The 18162-nt window shown below is 39.9% G+C and overlaps 1 protein-coding gene across 1 annotated transcript; it reads left to right on the forward strand.

The window, feature by feature from the left end:
* The first annotated feature begins 457 nt into the window (after window positions 1-457).
* On the forward strand, window positions 458-12594 carry LOC307171814 (interleukin-1 receptor type 1-like). The gene is made up of 5 exons (XM_079893675.1): window positions 458-566; window positions 665-804; window positions 882-1022; window positions 6267-6425; window positions 11567-12594. Exons 1-5 carry the CDS (start codon window positions 499-501, stop codon window positions 11944-11946), a joined length of 888 nt encoding a protein of 295 aa, XP_079749801.1. The 5' UTR covers window positions 458-498; the 3' UTR covers window positions 11947-12594.
* The last annotated feature ends 5568 nt before the right edge of the window (window positions 12595-18162 follow it).

Genomic DNA, 18162 nt, shown 5'->3' on the forward strand with positions numbered 1-18162 from the left:
GTGGGGCAGTTCAGCGCTGATGGAGAGACTCTGATGGATGATGTGATGAATGTTTCTCTGTGTATAACAGTGGTGACGAAGCCTAAAATCATCTTCCCAAAGCAAGGAACACACACCGTAACACTAGGTGAGTGACGGCGATGACACGTTTAACTCTTCTGTTGCTGCACGTGTCAAATCGAGTTAGTACTTGCACTGTTTTAACTCGAGGCCATTTATGCGTTTTTGTGATCTGCAAACAAACAAATGCTAATATTTTTGCATTTGTTTGTTTGCAGATCACAAAAACGCATAAATGGCCTCAAGTTAAAACAGTGCAAGTAAAAAAACAGCATATTAAATTGAATTTGAATTAGAATGACATGAAGACGAGTTTATTGAATTGCAATATAAAGAAAAGTCATGAAACCGAAACATTTTGAAAAGCGCAATAATATTCATGTGACCGTAGGTGAAAGTTTCGAGCTGAGCTGCAAAGCTCTTATTGGGAAGAACGACATGGACGAAACTTTGATATACTGGATGAGTGACTCTGATTCTCTCGATCTGAGCTACAAGAGCTTCACGTAAGGACAAAAGATATGTTTGCTCTTTATATAATGAGAGAGTGTTTTGTTTATGATGTGACTAACCCATTTTGTTTCTGCATGTCTTATTTTTCCAGCATGAAGGAGAGCGAGCAGCTGTACAAACTTTCTGATTTATCCATCTCAGAAGTCACAGCTGAATATCTGAACACTGATCTCATATGTGTCGTTCAACACCCGGCCGGGTCAGATTCTGTAATAGTCCGGCTTATCCCAGGTCAGGTCTAGGTTGCATTGGACAATACTTTTGATTATGTCCCCTTTTCCAACTTGCTCTTTCTCTTTTTCTCTCAGCTAGTCAGAAGGCGCGTCATTATTGGATCGGCTTCGGTCTGGTGGCTCTGGTCACGTTACTGGGCGCTGTGGCGTTCTTCTTCAGAGTTGATCTGGTTCTGGTTTACAGGGATGTTTGCTCGTCTTCTGCCGTATGCAGCGGTACGTCTTTACCTCAGATTTTTATTGACTTTTATGTAGAGATGCTTTCAATTACATGTCAATGGTTTTGTTTAAAAATCAAACTGATTCGATCATAAATGGCATTAAATATTTATTATGAAATAAAAGTGGGTGAATTTCACAGCAACATCAAAATTAACTGAAAAAATAGAAATTATATTTTGCATAATTTTGTTGTTGTTGAAAAAAACATTATTTTCATGACAATTAAGCACATTTTAAAATTCTCATTATCATAATGCATTTGAATGTTTTTTATTTTAACTCCTGTTATTTTTATAGTCTCGTAAGAATATCATTACTGTAATACAGCATTTTTAATCAGCCTAAATTTAAGTCGTCAAATTTATTTATATAGCGCTTTTTACAATACAGATTGTTTTAAAGCAGCTTTACAGAGGTAACAGGAAAATAATGCAACAAAGTTTGTTTCCAGAAGAAAATAGCATCACATTCCAGCTTAAGTAAGTTCAGTGATGGTTCATTTTTGTTGTAAACAAGTTATTAATTTAGTTCATTTATATATATAGCCGCTCTGGAGAAAACGTCTCAGGTTACGTATTTAACCCTGGTTCCCTGATAGGGAACGAGATGCTGCGTTTGAGACGCGGTGGGAACGCCCTACGTGATTGCGTCGTGAAGCACGTGTATAATCAGTCCAATGGAAAGACGAGACGTCATAGGCGGGTGACGTCATCGACCAGGAAACTATAAAGCAGCCCCGCTGACACAGATCGCGTTAGCTTCTGAAAAGCCTGAAGCAAGTCGGTCAGGGCATGCAGGAAGTATGGCAGGTGAACGCAGCGTCTCGTTCCCTATCAGGGAACCAGGGTTACATACGTAACCTGAGACGTTCCCTTTCAAGGGAACTCGAGCTGCGTTTGAGACGCGGTGGGAACCCCATACCCACTACGCCATAATGCCAAATGCTCGTTCTGTGTGAAGTCCTTGCGCACACTAAGAAGCAAGCAACGTGGCCCCAGGAGTGGAGAGGTCTAGATCATAAAATCTGACAAATGTATGTGGTGAGGACCAGCCCGCCGCATTACAAACATCTTGAAGAGAAACTCCTGAAATTAAAGCATTAGAGGCAGCCATACTCTTCGTGGAATGAGCCCGAACAGCCCGAAAGGTGAAGGCTGTCTGGCCGCTTCATAAGCCAGTGAAATAGCCTCAACTACCCACTTGCTCATCACCTGTTTAGATGCAGGGCAACCTTTCCTAGTTGACCCAAAGCAGACAAACAATTGTTCGGATTTACGCCACAGGGCAGCTCTGTGGACGTAAGCATCCAAAGCCCGCACAGGGCATAACAGATTAAGATTTTCCTGATCTGGGGTATTAAATGGTGGAGTATAAAAGGCCTGCAGCACTGTTGGCCCCGCAACATTAGTAGGGTCCTTAGGGATGTAACCCGGTCTAGGGTGAAGAAATTTTAGAGTGAGGAACTTTTCTGAAACCTCTTCAATGGGCTCAAAGGGAGCCAAGGCCAGACCCTCAAGTACAATGGCCAAATTCCAAGCCGGTGCTCTAGAGTGCAATGCAGGTCTCAACCTCAATGTACCATGGAGAAAACAAATAATTAGAGGATCTCTCCCAAGAGAAGTGCCCCCCAGAGGGGTGTGGTAGGCCGATATAGCCGCCACATATACTTTCAAGGTAGAAGGTGATAATCCAGCAGAGAAACGGTCTTGCAAAAAATCAAGAACTGAACCAACAGGGCAGTTAACAGGATCTAGGTGACGTACACCACACCAGGTAGAGAATAATTTCCATTTCAGTGCATAAAGTTTCCTCGTGGAAGGTGCTCTGGAATGGAGAATGGTCTCAACGACCTCAGTCGAGAGATCGGATTCTATAAGCCGGGCCCCCTCAGAGGCCAGGCCCACAGTTTCCACAACTCCGGATTGGGGTGAAATATTGTGCCCCCTGCTTGGGACAGCAGGGGAGAGCCGTCCAGAAGAGACACTAAGTCCGAGAACCACACTCGAGACGGCCAGTGAGGAGCTACCAGTAACAGACGGACCCCTTCCCGGCGAACCCTCTCCAGAACACCCGGAAGCATTGATATCGGGGGAAATGCATACAGGTGTAACCTCGGCCACACCTGCACCATCGCATCCAGTCCGAGAGGAGCTGGGTGCGTTAGGGAGAACCACATGGGACAATGTGACGTCTCTGATGATGCAAACAGATCGACTTGAGCTTGACCAAATTTCTCCCAAAGGAGCTCCACCACCTCGGGGTGAAGTCTCCACTCTCTGGGCCTCAGCCCCTGCCTCGACAGGATATCTGCTCCCAGATTCTGACGCCCCGAAATATATACCGCCCTCAGTGACAGCAATTTCCCCTGTTCCCATAGGAGGATCTGATGGGCCTGCCTGCATAAATGACGTGACCTCAGACCCCCTTGATGGTTGATATAAGAGACCACCGATGTGTTGTCCGTGCGGACAAGCACATGGCGACCTCTCAGGTCTGGCAGGAAGTATTTGAGAGCTCGGAATACCGCCATCATTTCTAGCCAATTTATGTGCCAAGAACGTTGATGGTCCTGCCAAAGACCTTTCACCGAGCGGCCACTCATGACCGCCCCCCATCCCGTGAGGGAAGCATCCGGCGAAAGCGTTATGCGTCGACAAGAAGCCCCCAGCACTGGGCCCTGGGCGAGGAACCAAGGTTTCTTCCACATGACCAAGGCACGAAGGCATCGCCGCGTGACCTTGATCGTGCGAAATGGATTTCCCCTCGGAGAAAACCCCTTGGTCCTGAGCCACCACTGCAGAGGTCTCATGTACAGAAGGCCAAAAGTGATTACGTTGGACGCAGCTGCCATGAGCCCCAACAGTCTCTGAAACTGTTTCACAGTGAGTGACTGGCCTAGTTTTACCCCCTTTACGGCTGTGAGAATCGCAGAAATACGTGCAGGAGACAGACGTGCTTGCATTGTTGTCGAAATCCCAAATTACACCTAAAAAAGGGGTCCTCTGAGCTGGGAGGAGCACACTCTTCTTGGCGTTGAGCCGCAACCCCAACCTCTTTATGTTAGACAGAACGACATCTCGATGCCGAACTGCCATCTGCTCTGACTGAGCTAGAATCAACCAATCGTCTAGATAGTTTAATATGCGAATGCCCTGGAGTCTAATTTTGCACTAGTATTATTAATCTTATAAGTGAAGAAGTTCATAAAGTCATTACTGCTGTGCTGCTTGGAAATGTCTGGGCTTGAAGCTTTTTTTTTTTTTTCGTTAATTTAGCCACTGTTTCAAATAAATACCTAGGGTTTTGTTATTATTTTTCTTCTAATAGGGTTGAAAAATAAGCAGATGTAGCAGCTTTTAAGGCCTCTCTGTATGCAATCGAACTCTCTTTCCATGAAATGTGAAAAAAACTAGTTTTGTTTTCTTCCAGTTGCGCTCCATTTTTCTGTCTGCTCTCTTAAGGGCCTGAGTGTGCTCGTTGTACCACGGTGTTGGACTATTTTCTTTAATCTTCTTTAAGTGCAAAGGAGCAACTGTGTCTAAAGTGCTGGAAAAGAGAGAGTTAAACTTTTCTGTCGCAATATTGAGTTCTTCTAAGCTATCTGGGATGCTGAGATGGTGAAACTGATCAGGAAGATTATTAATAAAGCAATCTTTAGTGGCAGAAGTGATAGGTCTCACATATTTGAAACACGGAGTCGGCTTTGCAGCCTTGGCTAAATGAAGTTTACACGAGACTAGATAATGATCTGAGATGTCATCGCTCTGCTGCAGAAATTCAACAGCATCAACATTAATTCCGTGTGATAATATTATAATAATAATAATAATAATAATTTGTTACATTTATATAGCGCTTTTTCTGAGACCTCAAAGCGCTTTACATAGATGGGGGAATCTCCTCAACCACCACCATATTAGATCTAAAGTATGATTACGACAATGAGTAGGTCCTGACACGTGTTGTCTAATTCAGATTCAGAATGTATTTAAATCCCAATCCCAATGCATCTTTTTCACACCTACATGTATATTAAAATCACCAACAATTAGTACTTTATCTGCAGCCAGTACTAACTCTGATAGAAAATCAGCAAATTCTTCAAAATCAGCAAAATCAGCAAATTCAATTCTGATAAAGTCTGTATGGTGTCCTGGTGGCCTGTATACAGTAGCCAGCACAAATCTCAAACGTGATTTATCATTTACACTAGATAGTGTTACATTAAGCACCAACACTTCAAAAGTATTATATTTGAAACAAGACTTCTTAGTAATTCTGAAGATATTACTATAAATTACAGCAAACCAGTTAAATAATAGTATCATAATGCACGACAACACAGTCCTGAAGTGTCAACTAGGTTCTTCCCTGTGAAGGCCTCCCTCCCCTCCCTTTACCTATCTACAGATAAAGCGTTGTCCGGATAATTCCGGTTTGCGTGGCTACGAGGAAGCGATAAAAATTCTGTATTATAAATTTTAAGGCCAGACAAGTAGTTTGTTGAGGGTTGATTTGTAGGGAAGGACTACACGCCTGCGCACATATATTGAACTCGTAATACGCATGTGCACGCCATCAGCGTTCTCACAGGTTCGCGTTTTTAAAGTTTGCGTAGAGAGAACTTAAAAGAGTTTTCTGTTAAAACGGTGTCGTCTTAGCGGCCCCTAAGTTAATAACTAATGATCGTTGCGACGGAAGTGAATCAATCAAAACTAACTTTAGCAGGACAATAACTTTATTCAGGAGCTGCAGTAAAGCAAAAACAATCTCTGTTACTTTAATTTCCTATTATCACTGTAAAGCTGCTTTGGAACAATCTACATTGTTTAAAGCGTTATATAAATGAAGATGACTTGACTTGACTATGTTAGAATATACTTTTTTTTTTTTTTCAAATCATTGTTTTTTATTGTCATTACAGTAATGTGAATAAAATTAACTGAAAATAATAGTCCTGATATTAGTTTAAAATTTAAAACTGGGTTGTGGACAAAATCTCCATAATAAACAATAGAATATTGACTGAAAATCTGCCTCAAAGATGAACAGCTCATTGATTGTTCAATTAAAGCATGTATCAGATATGACAGAAAGGGACCTGATTATCAGACCTGAATCACAATCAGCAATCAGTGACAAAAACTGCATAGCACTGCTTGTTCATCAATATTAATCATCAAATTATAATTATATTGTAATTTTATTGTGTAATGATATTCTTATGCTTAATTTAAGATGGAAAGTCGTATGATGCGTATGTGAGTTATCTCCATGGTGACCAACTCATCTCATCTTCCGCAATGACCTTTGCCCTGCATTTCCTTCCTGAGATGCTTGAAGATCTTTATGGTTATAAACTGTTCATCAGTGGTCGTGATGAACTTCCTGGGGAAGGTAAACATCTTGTCACATGAACACAGCAGCTGGGTCTCCTCGGTCTATAGCTAAAAATATGTATCTCAACTAGGGGTGGGCGGTATGACCAAAATTCTGTTTCACGGTATGACTAATTTTATTTCACGGTAACGATATATTTCACAATATAGTTATTTATATCTGTAGTTATTCTCGAAAAATCGACAGAAAGGGCTTTGTATAATAAATAAACCCAAATACTTTAGAAATGAAAAGTACTTCACTTTGTTTGAATTTTCTTTTTCTTTTATTTGGTAAATTATTTATTTGGTAAACTATTTTTAATAGCTAAATATAGTAAACAAAACACTCTCATCAACTTTTAGATGAACTGCCCCCAACTGATTGATACTAAATACAACTCATAGGTGCAATTCAACTTTAAATAAAGTGTTGCTGAATAATTTTTCAATCTCATGTTATTGCTTTACTTCATCAGTCAGTTTATAATATCTGAATATTTTATATTGAACTGTTCTATTCATAATAAATTAGTTACTTCCTTTTAATTTGGTAGGATATTAGTAGATACTAGTTATGTTAAATGTTTTCCCGGGACATGATATCTGGCAACCCGTCATCTAAAGCTTTAATCAAGAGAGGTTCAGAAGTGTCAAGTTCATAAGTGACTAGGAGAACAGCAGTATGAAAACCGAACAGCAGCTACTGTTAGTGTTGACTAAGTAGTGTAAATTATACACATCTTGTAACTGCACCATTATTTTACATAGCTTGGTGAACACACCAACACGCCGCGCTCCCTCTCAGTGCGTGTGCACGCTCGCGTCTTTTGCATCAGTAAAATGCGATCGGTTAATTTGAATGACAAGTTGTAATCACGCATTGAATCGAAGCAAGATTTGAAATATATAACTCGCGCTGCATATTTAGTAATTTTGCCTCAGATACAGGATTATAAATTTGCTTAAACAAGCAGGTTGTTCATTACCACGGCAACCACTCGCGTGTCATACTGAATGCGAGTTTCGTGTTTAAAAAGTAACTATACATAAGAGACAGAAAGATGCAGATAATTATACATTATTTAAGGTTATTTCTATTCGTTACGATATTGATATATGAGCTGTTGTTGTCAAGTAAGCTTCATGCTTTCCTCGTTGCGATCGTGCACTCCTCCTGCCGCACTGCTCTAGTTGACTGCTGCGCCTTTCCCCCCGAAAATATCACGTTAACAACAACCCTTTAGAAAACGTAATTCCTTTGTGGATCCTCTTGATCTGCTTTCTCCATGTTTCTTTGACAAATATCAGTGTCTCAGTCTCTCGCACGCTGCATGTGAGTTAACCACGCCCACTTATTTACATGTCGCGATATACACGGAATGAAAAAATCTGTTACGGTTGATATTTTCTACCGCGGTAACGATATATACCGTCATACCGCCCAGCCCTAATCTCAACCATTTTCAGCCTTTAGACAGTATGAATGTCTATTTATGTATTTGCTCTGAAATAACTTGATCCACCCCCCCCCCCCATGATTCCCTCAATCATTTCATCAAATTAGTCATTCAAATTGTTTAATGTAAGAAGTAAAATAAAATAACATCCTGTTCAAATTATGAATGAATGTTTTCACACCATTTTTCACTAAATGGAAAATATAATTTTTTAAATAAATGAAATAGATGCAAATAGTTCATCTTGGTATGGTATGGTATGGTATCTTTATTTCATACCCGCAGGTAAATTTGTTTTACAGATAAAAGAAGAATTCGGTCATCCAAAAAAAGAAACATAGAAGACGAAAACATAAAAAAAAAACATTCCACATACAGATTTACAGGTTTATAAAACATCATGACAAGCTGCACCATGACACACACATATCCTCTATCCAAATTAACTATTAAATGCTAAAACCTCTGTCTTACTCATATTATTTAAAATTTCAATTGCCGCTGGAACAAAAGTATTCCTGTACCGTCTAGTCTTCCATCTCGAAGCCACAAACCGGCGACCAGAAGGAAGTAACCAGGCCCGGCAGGTGCACTTCTGCCGCTCTAGGCGAAAAACAATTGTGCCGCCCCTAGGGCTGGTTTGAATACCATTTTTAGCGCAATTTTCCACCGGACAAAATTGCGCTTGTTAACTCATGATTTCTGTTCTGTGCGTCTGTGCGCACCAATCTTGCACTTCTATCTACTCCTCAACCAGACCACCTAGAGACTTCGGGTTTTCGGCATTATGTTAAGGAAGGTCTAATCTCGGGAACGCACAAAAAAAAAATCCAGGAAAAGATTTACTATCTCTTAGTGTTGTGATCCCATGAGGTGAGAAAATTGCGCTAAAACACTCACCGAGTTTTATTACTTGTTTGAGCTTCGAAGCTTTGGTAGTAATGAACATCGAATATTCGAGGGAGAGAGGGGGCTGAACATATTTTTCTCTCTAATAAAGTCAGTATTCTCTATGTGTCTGTCTGTCTGTTTGCATTTTGATTATTTCGAGAACCGTTCATCCAATCGACTTCACAAGGGAGTGCAGTGTCGCATTTGGTGCAAGATGGACACGCGAGACGCCACACATTCAGAATTAATAAACTTTTAGTAAACTACAGAACAGCGCGAGCGGGAAGCGGCCGACGCGCCTCACGCGGGCAGATTAACAACACTGATTGACTGACTAACAAATTACTGACACAGTAAAGGGTAGATTTAAATAAAGAAAAAAAATTAAATAAAGATAAACCAAAATTTAAATAAAGAAAAACAAAATTTAAATAAAGAAAAAAAATTAAATAAAGAAAAAAACAAAATTTAAATAAAGAAAAACGAAATTTAAACAAAGAAAATACGAAATTTAAATAAAGAAAAAACGAAATTCAAATAAAGAAAAAACGAAATTTAAATAAAGAAAAACTAAATTAAGTTAAATTAAAAACGAGATTAATTTAGATTGATAATAAGGGGTAAAAAGGCTACATTTTATTTCTATTATTCTATTAGAATAGCCTATGCCATACATATAACGCAAAACCAGCAACAACACACAAAGACCAATAAGCCAACGCAAATAGTGCGCAACGTGAGTGTGCCCAAAATGTCAGCAATATTAAAGTTTATGCAGGAGGCAATGCCTGTTGGCATTTTTCTTTAAGCAGTCATGACAGCACTTTTCCAAATAATCACATTTCATCTCCTCAGATTACCGTTGCAAATCTCTTTACACCACTTTCTTATGTGCGTAAAACACTCACAAATGAAATGTCCGCAAGCAGATTAGCCTATATCATCAGCAGCAGGTCCGCATCTTAAACAACGACTAAAGACCAAATAAAGCTTAACTTACCTTTCAGGAAAAGTAATTATTTGTTCCCTGTAAATTATTTTTGACTGCATTATAATGATTTCTTAATTCAGAATATGATCAACATTGCGTAGGTGGATGTGATCGGGGAATTTGGCTGTTAAAACTAAAAATATAACATTTAAAGCCACTTAAATTAACGAAATGACTCAAATAAAGATTCGTTCATTTTGATGTCAGTAAAATGCTCCGAACTTCCCATCATTCCCGTGACTCATGAGTCATGACTCGTGAGAGCAGGGGGCGGGGCGGGGCAGCGGCGGCTCAGCAAATCATATATAGCATTTTTTTTGTATTTTTCATTCCCGGTTGGCACACATTTTGCCGCCCTTACAAAAGTGCCGCTCTAGGCAATTGCCTAGTTCGCCTATATGGACGCGCCGGCCCTGGAAGTAACTTGAAATCATTCCTTAAGGGATGTGACCGATCATTCAAGACAGCACTTGCTTTCCGGTACAGCTGATTTGTATATATATTTCCTAAGTTCCGTTGATTTACTCCTATTATCCTACTCGCCCATTTTACAACTTGGTTTAAGGAGTTCTTATTCTTCACGGACAGGCTTCCATACCACACCACAATGGAAAATGACGTAATAGATTCAATAAAAGCAAAATAAAACAAAGTCAGCATGTGTCTGTCAATATCAAATTTAGCAAGTTTCCTAAGGCAACTCAAACGTTGATGACCCTTTTTACAGACCATTTCACAATTCAACTCAAATGACAGTTTTGAATCTATGACTGTATCAAGATATTTATAACTCTCCACACGATCCACAACCTGTCCTTTGATAGTCGTAGTGACGTGATCAACTGCTTGTGTTCTAAAATCAATGATCATGTCTTTCGTTTTGATAATATTTAACTCTAGATAAGAATCATCGCACCAGGTCACAAAATCATCCACAACTGGACCGTGACCACACTCTTCCCCCTGTAGCAAGCTCACTATCACTGTATCATCAACAAACTTAATAAATATCCTGTTTTCATGCAAGCTTTGACACATATTGGTGTACAAAATGTATAGTAATGGTGAAAGAACACAGCCTTGAGGCGATCCAGTGGATAAACATAATACATCTGAAAAACTACCATTCACTTTTACCCTCTGCATTCTGTTAGTTAAAAAGTCCAGTAACCATCCCACTAAATTGTGGTTCAACTTGTAATACTCTAGCAGTCTTCTGGCTAGGATGTGGGGTTGTATAGTATTAAAAGCAGAAGAGAAGTCAATGAACAACAGTCTTGCATGGGTATTTTTCCCCTCCAGATGCTTAGTCAGTAAGTTTAACAACATAAGTGAAGCATCCTCAACACTTCTATTCGCTCTATATGCAAATTGCATAGGATCGAGGGCTTGTCCAGTCTTACTCAATATCTCAGACTTCACCAATTTCTCAAATGATTTCATTACTAAGGAGGTGAGGGCAACTGGTCTCAGATCATTTAATACTTTAGGATTATTGCATTTTGGAACAGGAGTAATAATAGACTTTTTCCACAGGCTAGGTACCTGTTGTGCCCGTAGTGACCAATTAAAAATATCAGAAAATATTGAAGTTAATTCAATAAAACTATGCCATGATTTTTTTGTCATAATTATGACCCGTTTTATTATGTATGACTGACAAATATGAATTTCGTTAAGTTTATTTGTTTTTGTTATAATTTTATATGCAAAAAAATACTCAAATCTTATATTCAGACCTAAATATTTTTGAGTGTATTTTGTAGTGCAATCCTGCTAAAAAACAAAAGTTTGACACTAATCAAGTCTCTTTTTCAGCGGTGCATGAAGTCATTGCTGACAGAATGAGCCGAAGTCGAAGGCTGATCATTGTTCTTACATCACAGTCTCAAACCGATGCCACCAAGAAATCACTGATATCAGACGATGCTGTGCAACTGGAAGAATCGTCCTCTGCCCAGATGTGTGCGGCGTATGAGCAGCGAGTGGGTCTGTATGACGCTCTGGTGAAGCAGGGTCTGAAGGTCCTCCTGGTGCAGGTGGAGGACGGTGTTGAAGAAGATCTGCTGCCCGAGTCTCTGCGCTTCATCCGTCGCACCAAAGGCATCCTCAGGTGGAGGCAGAACGCCAGTGATCGTGCAAACAGAAGGTTCTGGAAATACGTGCGTTACCACATGCCTCCGGTTCAGAGGCGGTAAATACAGCATGTTGAACTAGTGCAGCTGCACATTTGGGCCCGGTTTCACAGACAGGATTAGATTAGATTTAGATTAAGCCAGGATTAGGCCTTATTTCTATTAGGGCATTTAAGTTGATTTTGTAAATGTGCCCTAGAAAAAAAACATTACTGGTGTGAATCTAGAGACAAAACAATGGCACTGACATCTTTAAGATATGCTTTTAGTTAAAACAGCTCAAACATGCATTTTAGTCTGGGACAGTGTTTAGTTTAGTCTGGGACACAGTCAAAACCTCAACACTGTTTACAGTTGTTTGAGCAACAGCCATTCCTTTCTATTCGTTTTATTTGTTTGTTTGTTTTTATTTTTCCTTTATTTTTTAGTTGATTATGATTATTTTTTGTTTTTCCTTCAATTTTTTTTAGAATAAATAGTCAGCTTTTACAGCTTCTACAGTTCATGTCAGACAAGTTTCTGTAAATTCTTCTCTTTTTTTGGAGAAAAACAAAACAAAACAATGCAACAAAAACAATCACTGATTTTTTTCGTCTGAATTCATGTCATATCTGCTTGCCAACTGAATTTTTTTGAATTATTTGGTGACATAAGTGTATATTGTAATTTTTATTATTATTAATAAAAAAGTAACTATTGGATATTTGAATGCAGTAAGTATTTTAGTGATTTCCATCAGAGTTCAGGGTGTTTTTCCACTAAACGTCGTGTCTAAGAGCAGCCATACCTGTAGGAAATTAACACTGTCACTGTGTGTTTTGCACTTTTCTAGTAACTGAGATTACCTTTCTTTGCCCCCAAGAGAAAACAGGAATTTCTTGCTCTTCTTGCTTTTTGTCGTTCCATGGCCATGGTTATTTTATAACGAATATGTAATATGGTGCATATATTTAGCAAAATGCTCCTCTTTAGAGTTAATTTTTCTAGCTGACTTAACAAGTTTATGGTCACTGGATATGGTTTTTCTGAGGTAAATGTGACGATACATGACATTGTTTACAAGCTGATTTACTGTTGTCTTTCCATGGTTGAAACACTGATTGAGCGATTCCATGTCACATGATACGGATTTCGATAAGTTGTACTCTACCTTTTAACACACTTTCAGATGCTCATTCATGTTTATTTCACGCTGTAACTGGTATTATTAAGGCGGAAGAGAAGATCATGTGCGCGCTGCTGCTTCTCTAGAGCTGAGCTGTGCCAGAGCAATCTCTTGCCACAGCGCCAAAATGGTAGGCTATATGTTTTTGAATTTCATCAGAAAATGGACGTAATTTGAAATCTGAGACTTTGTTTCATATCAATAGTAACAAAGCACAAAGATTATTGCAATTTATTGGATGGGATGCGCGCTACATGTTACATTCATTCATCAACTGAAAACAGGATGACTAATCGATTCTTGGGATTTAAGAATCAATATCGGTTCGTAAAAATGAGAATCGATTAAAATCGAGAAATCAATATTTTTTACCCAGCCCTAGTATTCATCCCTCCTGGGATGGTGCTGCTCTTCTCTCTAGTAATATGGCACTTCGTCTTAGAGCTCAAACATGACAATCTGAGGCTCAGGGGCCGTATTCACAAAGCATTTTATCTTACCACTAGGAGTACTCCTAAATCGCATTAAAAGATTTTAGCTAGGAGTTTTCTCTTAAAAGTTATTCACAACGCCTTTCAGACCTACTCTTAGTAAAGAAAAATGACAACTCCTAAACTAAGAGTGAGTCTTCGTTGCTATGGATGACGTCATTACTCATGCACGAGCTTGACTGAAGTGACCACCTTGATTGGCTGATGATTGTAACGCGGGAATGATTCCTAACCCCTCCCCTACGATGATGAGTGACAGGTGACAGGTCTGAGAATGCGTGCGCTACACAAGTAGTGGAAGGACGGAAGATGATTAATAACTGAATAAATAGAAATGAATAAAGAGTAAGGCAAAACAAATAGCCTATAGCCTAATGAAACATATGGATTGATGCAATATCTTTGCAACATTATTGAATTAATCTGTCACTATATGCCTCTGCCTACGTTTGCAAAGAGAAGAACATTTTAATTTGATTCACAATGAAACGTTACAAATAGTTTACATGCAATGAGTAGCCTAGTTTTGGTTGTTGTTGGTGGCGTTATTGCATCCCTAGTTGTGCCTACAATGCAGAATTGTTCCCTCGCGATTGGAAGCTCCTGTAGCCGCCGCATACGCATTTCAAAACATTGCAACGTGAAATGCCACAAAAGCGGTTTGTGAAGGTCTTAGTGAGTTAGGAGTCCTCTCGACTTCTTTTAAGCTGTCCCAGGCTTAGGTGCTACTTTTAGGGCTAAAATGCTTAGTGAATTACACTTAGTCAAAAAAATTAGGAGTCCTAAAGTTACGAGTGACACGCCCATTATTTTTAGGAGTTGCTCCTAAATTCGCCAGTTAGGAGCTACTTTTAGCCTTAAAATTCTTTGTGAATACGGCCCCTGGTCAGAAAGCAGACAGACTGGCTTAACCGACCGTCTGCTAGCGGCCTCGTGTCACCAAGGTCAGATAAATCCCATCACATAGAGCCTCTTTCACCTAGCTATCATCATTGTAACGTGGCAGGCTGGAACATAGAAGGAAGCAGGATCCAAATGCAGCAGTAGTACTTTTATTAAATAAACTAAAGACTAGACAGACTCAAAAACTCAGACATAGGGAACGGCACAACCAACATCTAACAACATCATGAACCTACAAACACTGAAACAAGACACAGGGTTTAAATACAGAGACTAACCATAGACTGTAAAAAATATGGACAAAGCGTCTGTGACGTCACCCATAGACTTTCTGAAGAACGGGTTTGAAGCCGTTTATGGGGGGTATGGGCGGCGCCATCTTGGAAAATCTTGGGAAATCCTAACCCCGCCCACCTTCTGACGCAGCGCGCGTCACTCAGCTCGCTCTGCTACTCCGGTTATCTCTGTGTATATTTTAGGCAACGAAATATGTTATAAAACACCATACTAACTCTTTTCGTTTTCATTTAAAGAAATCTTAAACATTATAGCCACACAAATGTGGTTCAGGCAACGCGTATTGATTATTCACTGCATATAACGTTTGCCTATTTATAACAAAACAAAATATAAAACACAAACCTGCCTCTTTTCGTTTTAAATATAATATAAAAATATTAAACATTTTAATATGGTCCAGGCAATATGTGCATTTGTAATAAACAACAGATTTTGCAGTAAACAACATTACAGATCATCTTCGTTGTATTAAAATTTAAAATGACAAAACTCAACCCAGTCTCTTTTTGTTACATTTCACTTTTATCAATATTAGCCATTATAAAAGTATAAGTAAAAGGTACAAGAAGCTATACAAATAAAGCAACAGTTCAGTCAAACATACAAAGTCAGCGCTCTAGTCTAACCATACAACGGTAAAGTTGAATAGCTTATAAAGTTATGAAACTTCCCCACAGCCAAAACGATTGCCCAGGGACCAAATTATAGATTCACAAGACCAAAAATCGCCCATTAGATATAGACAAGACGAATTATATCTCATGTTTAACCACTACAGAGACGCCAGAGTCCGCGGCAAACGCCAGAGTCCGCGCAAACGCCAGAACGACTGCCGAGGAAAAGCTGTTCCAGGCGGGGTACATGCGCCGAGCGCCCGGTCATCGCTGGATCTCACAACTGGATCAAATTTTCATAAATCTTTAAATAAACCACAGATTTGAGCTTTAAACAACTACATTCTCGCCTGAAAAACTCTTAAAACTACATTTCATGATACAGAAACAGTAGTATTATATTTCAACTGTGTTAAAAAATGGCGCTTCTTATGTTGTCATTCTCCTTGGCGCAGCCTAAGCTGTCAATCAAGCTGTCAATCAAAGTTAACCACGCCCTTATTTGTCATTAATTTTATATCTAAATATGATCTAAACTAACGAGTCAGAAAAAAATTCACCCCCCTCACAGTTGTCAGGCACTCGGAAGCTATCGAAAAATACAATAAAAGTCCATGGGACCAACCTGTAAAAACATGAATTTATGCTGTGGAAACGGACATTTTAACATGGGGTCTATGGACATTTGCTCCCTTTTGGGACCTCCCTCTAGCGAATTTTCGATGTATTGCAGTTTTTCGCACTTCCGGGTAGGCTTCATTTTGCAGATCAGAATGTTGCCGCTTGAGACTAACAAGCTAAACAAGATAACAAGGGGGCGTGGTTAATCAGAAACACCTGGGGATACTAATAAACTAGAAAAACTACAAAGGACTACAAAACATGACACAGAACAGGAATGAGACTGTGTCTGTTCCCCGAATTAGGACATACAAAAAAATTACAAACCCATCTAAGGGTAAAAATTTAATTGATGTTCAACAAATAAAAAACAAATATAATACAGATGAACAAATGATAAAGCTCCGGTTGCTGAATATTTGTTCCCTTACTTCAAAAGCACTTATTGTGAATGATATTATTACAGATTATAACCTAGATGTGCTATGTTTGACAGAAACCTGGCTAAAACCAAATGATTACATTATTTTAAATGAGTTCACCCCGCAAGATTACTGTTATAAACATGAACCTCGTCTGAAAGGCAAAGGGGGAGGTGTTGCTGTAGTTTATAGTAATATCTTCAGAATTACTAAGAAGTCTAGTTTAAAATATAATTATTTTGAAGTGTTGGTGCTTAAAGAAAATAGTCCAACGGCGTGGTACAACGAGCACACTCGGGCCCTTAAGAGAGCAGCCAGAAAAATGGAGTGCAATTGGAAGAAAACAAAACGTCTCGGGTTACTGGATGTAACCCTGGTTCCCCGAGAGAGGGGAACGAGACGCTGCGTCGAATACAACGCTACGGGGAATGCCTTCGGCATGCGTTATCTGAAGCCACTATACAACTATTCCAATCTGGATTGGTGCGCGTCATGACGTTGCATGTGACGGTGACCCGGGCGCTATATAAGGGTCACAGGAACAAGGAAATGACAGCTTCGAAAAAGGTTCAAAGCAGCTGTTCTCAGGGCGTCCCGAAGGTGGGGAGAGGGGACGCAGCGTCTCGTTCCCCTCTCTCGGGGAACCAGGGTTACATCCAGTAACCCGAGACGTTCCCCTTCGTTACGGGGAACTCCCGCTGCGTCGAATACAACGCTACGGGGAACGAGTACCAGCTAGCCCCCACAGAGAACAAACGCCCTGGGTGTGAAGCATCTGGCACACTCAAGAGCACTAAAGCAAGGGAGAGTGAAAGATCCAACTGTGCTAAGAATTTTATTCTTTCTTGTTTGGTGTACAAAGGGAAGGTCGCATCAGCAACCTCGATATTAAGGTCCAAGTAGATAGGCCTGATTAATGACAGGCAGAACACTTAACTCCTAACACCTTTTTAGTGGATAATCTCTGGAAGCCTAAGAGGCTCTCTTGCTTACACCGTACATGCAACGAAGGATGAAGAGCCTGAGGAATTTTTAGAATAGCCTCCGGTACCTTGGTCACCGGGGAGAAATATCTCAAAGAAAGCTAACAAACTCCCATTTAATATCATATATAGATATACTCTGCGGAGCCGAATAGAGGCTCTAAGCAATTTAATATGATAGCCTGCAGAGACAGAGTTCATCCAGATTTTGATCACCTAATTGAAGATCATTGCTAAGGACAGGGTAAAATTTATAGATCCCACTATACTAAGAATTTTATTCCTGTCTTTTTGGTGTAAGAAAAAGGCTGAGTTAACAGCCTCAGAAGTGAGGTCCAATATATACATATGCCTAAAAAGGCAGGACACTGACTTCAAGGCACCATTAGTGGATAACTCTAAAAGCCTAGAAGGCTCTCCTGTCACACTTATAGCAACGAAGGATGAAGAGCCAGAGGAAATCATAAGATAGCCTCCGGTACCCTTATTGGTGACCGGGGAAATTTCATACTAGAAAGCTAACAGATTTCCAAATATGTAGATTTTCTTTTAATCTAAACATATTTACACTGACCTGTCAGCCTGCAAGGATAGCAGGATTCATCCTAGAAGGCTACAGGGAAATATGGAGGTCATGGGACGACCCGGGTGGACCACCCTGAGAGCATACAGAGGCCGTAGGCGCTATAGCGGCTCTGAGCGTGGACGAGAGGTCCCGATTAGAGTATAGAAGAATCCCAGTACTGAAGCCATAGGGCAGTAAAAGGCTGGGTCCAGCTA

The sequence above is a fragment of the Squalius cephalus genome (assembly GCF_949319135.1).
Source record: "Squalius cephalus genome assembly, chromosome: 15".
NCBI lineage: Eukaryota > Metazoa > Chordata > Actinopteri > Cypriniformes > Leuciscidae > Squalius > Squalius cephalus.

Excerpts from the sequence above, each read along its gene's own strand:
- LOC307171814 (XM_079893675.1), top strand. The coding sequence starts at position 499 with ATGGACGAAACTTTGATATACTGGATGAGTGACTCTGATTCTCTCGAT. Across the intron at positions 567-664 it reads CTGAGCTACAAGAGCTTCAC|CATGAAGGAGAGCGAGCAGC; the intron begins GTAAGGACAAAA and ends TTATTTTTCCAG. Across the intron at positions 1,023-6,266 it reads GTCTTCTGCCGTATGCAGCG|ATGGAAAGTCGTATGATGCG; the intron begins GTACGTCTTTAC and ends GCTTAATTTAAG.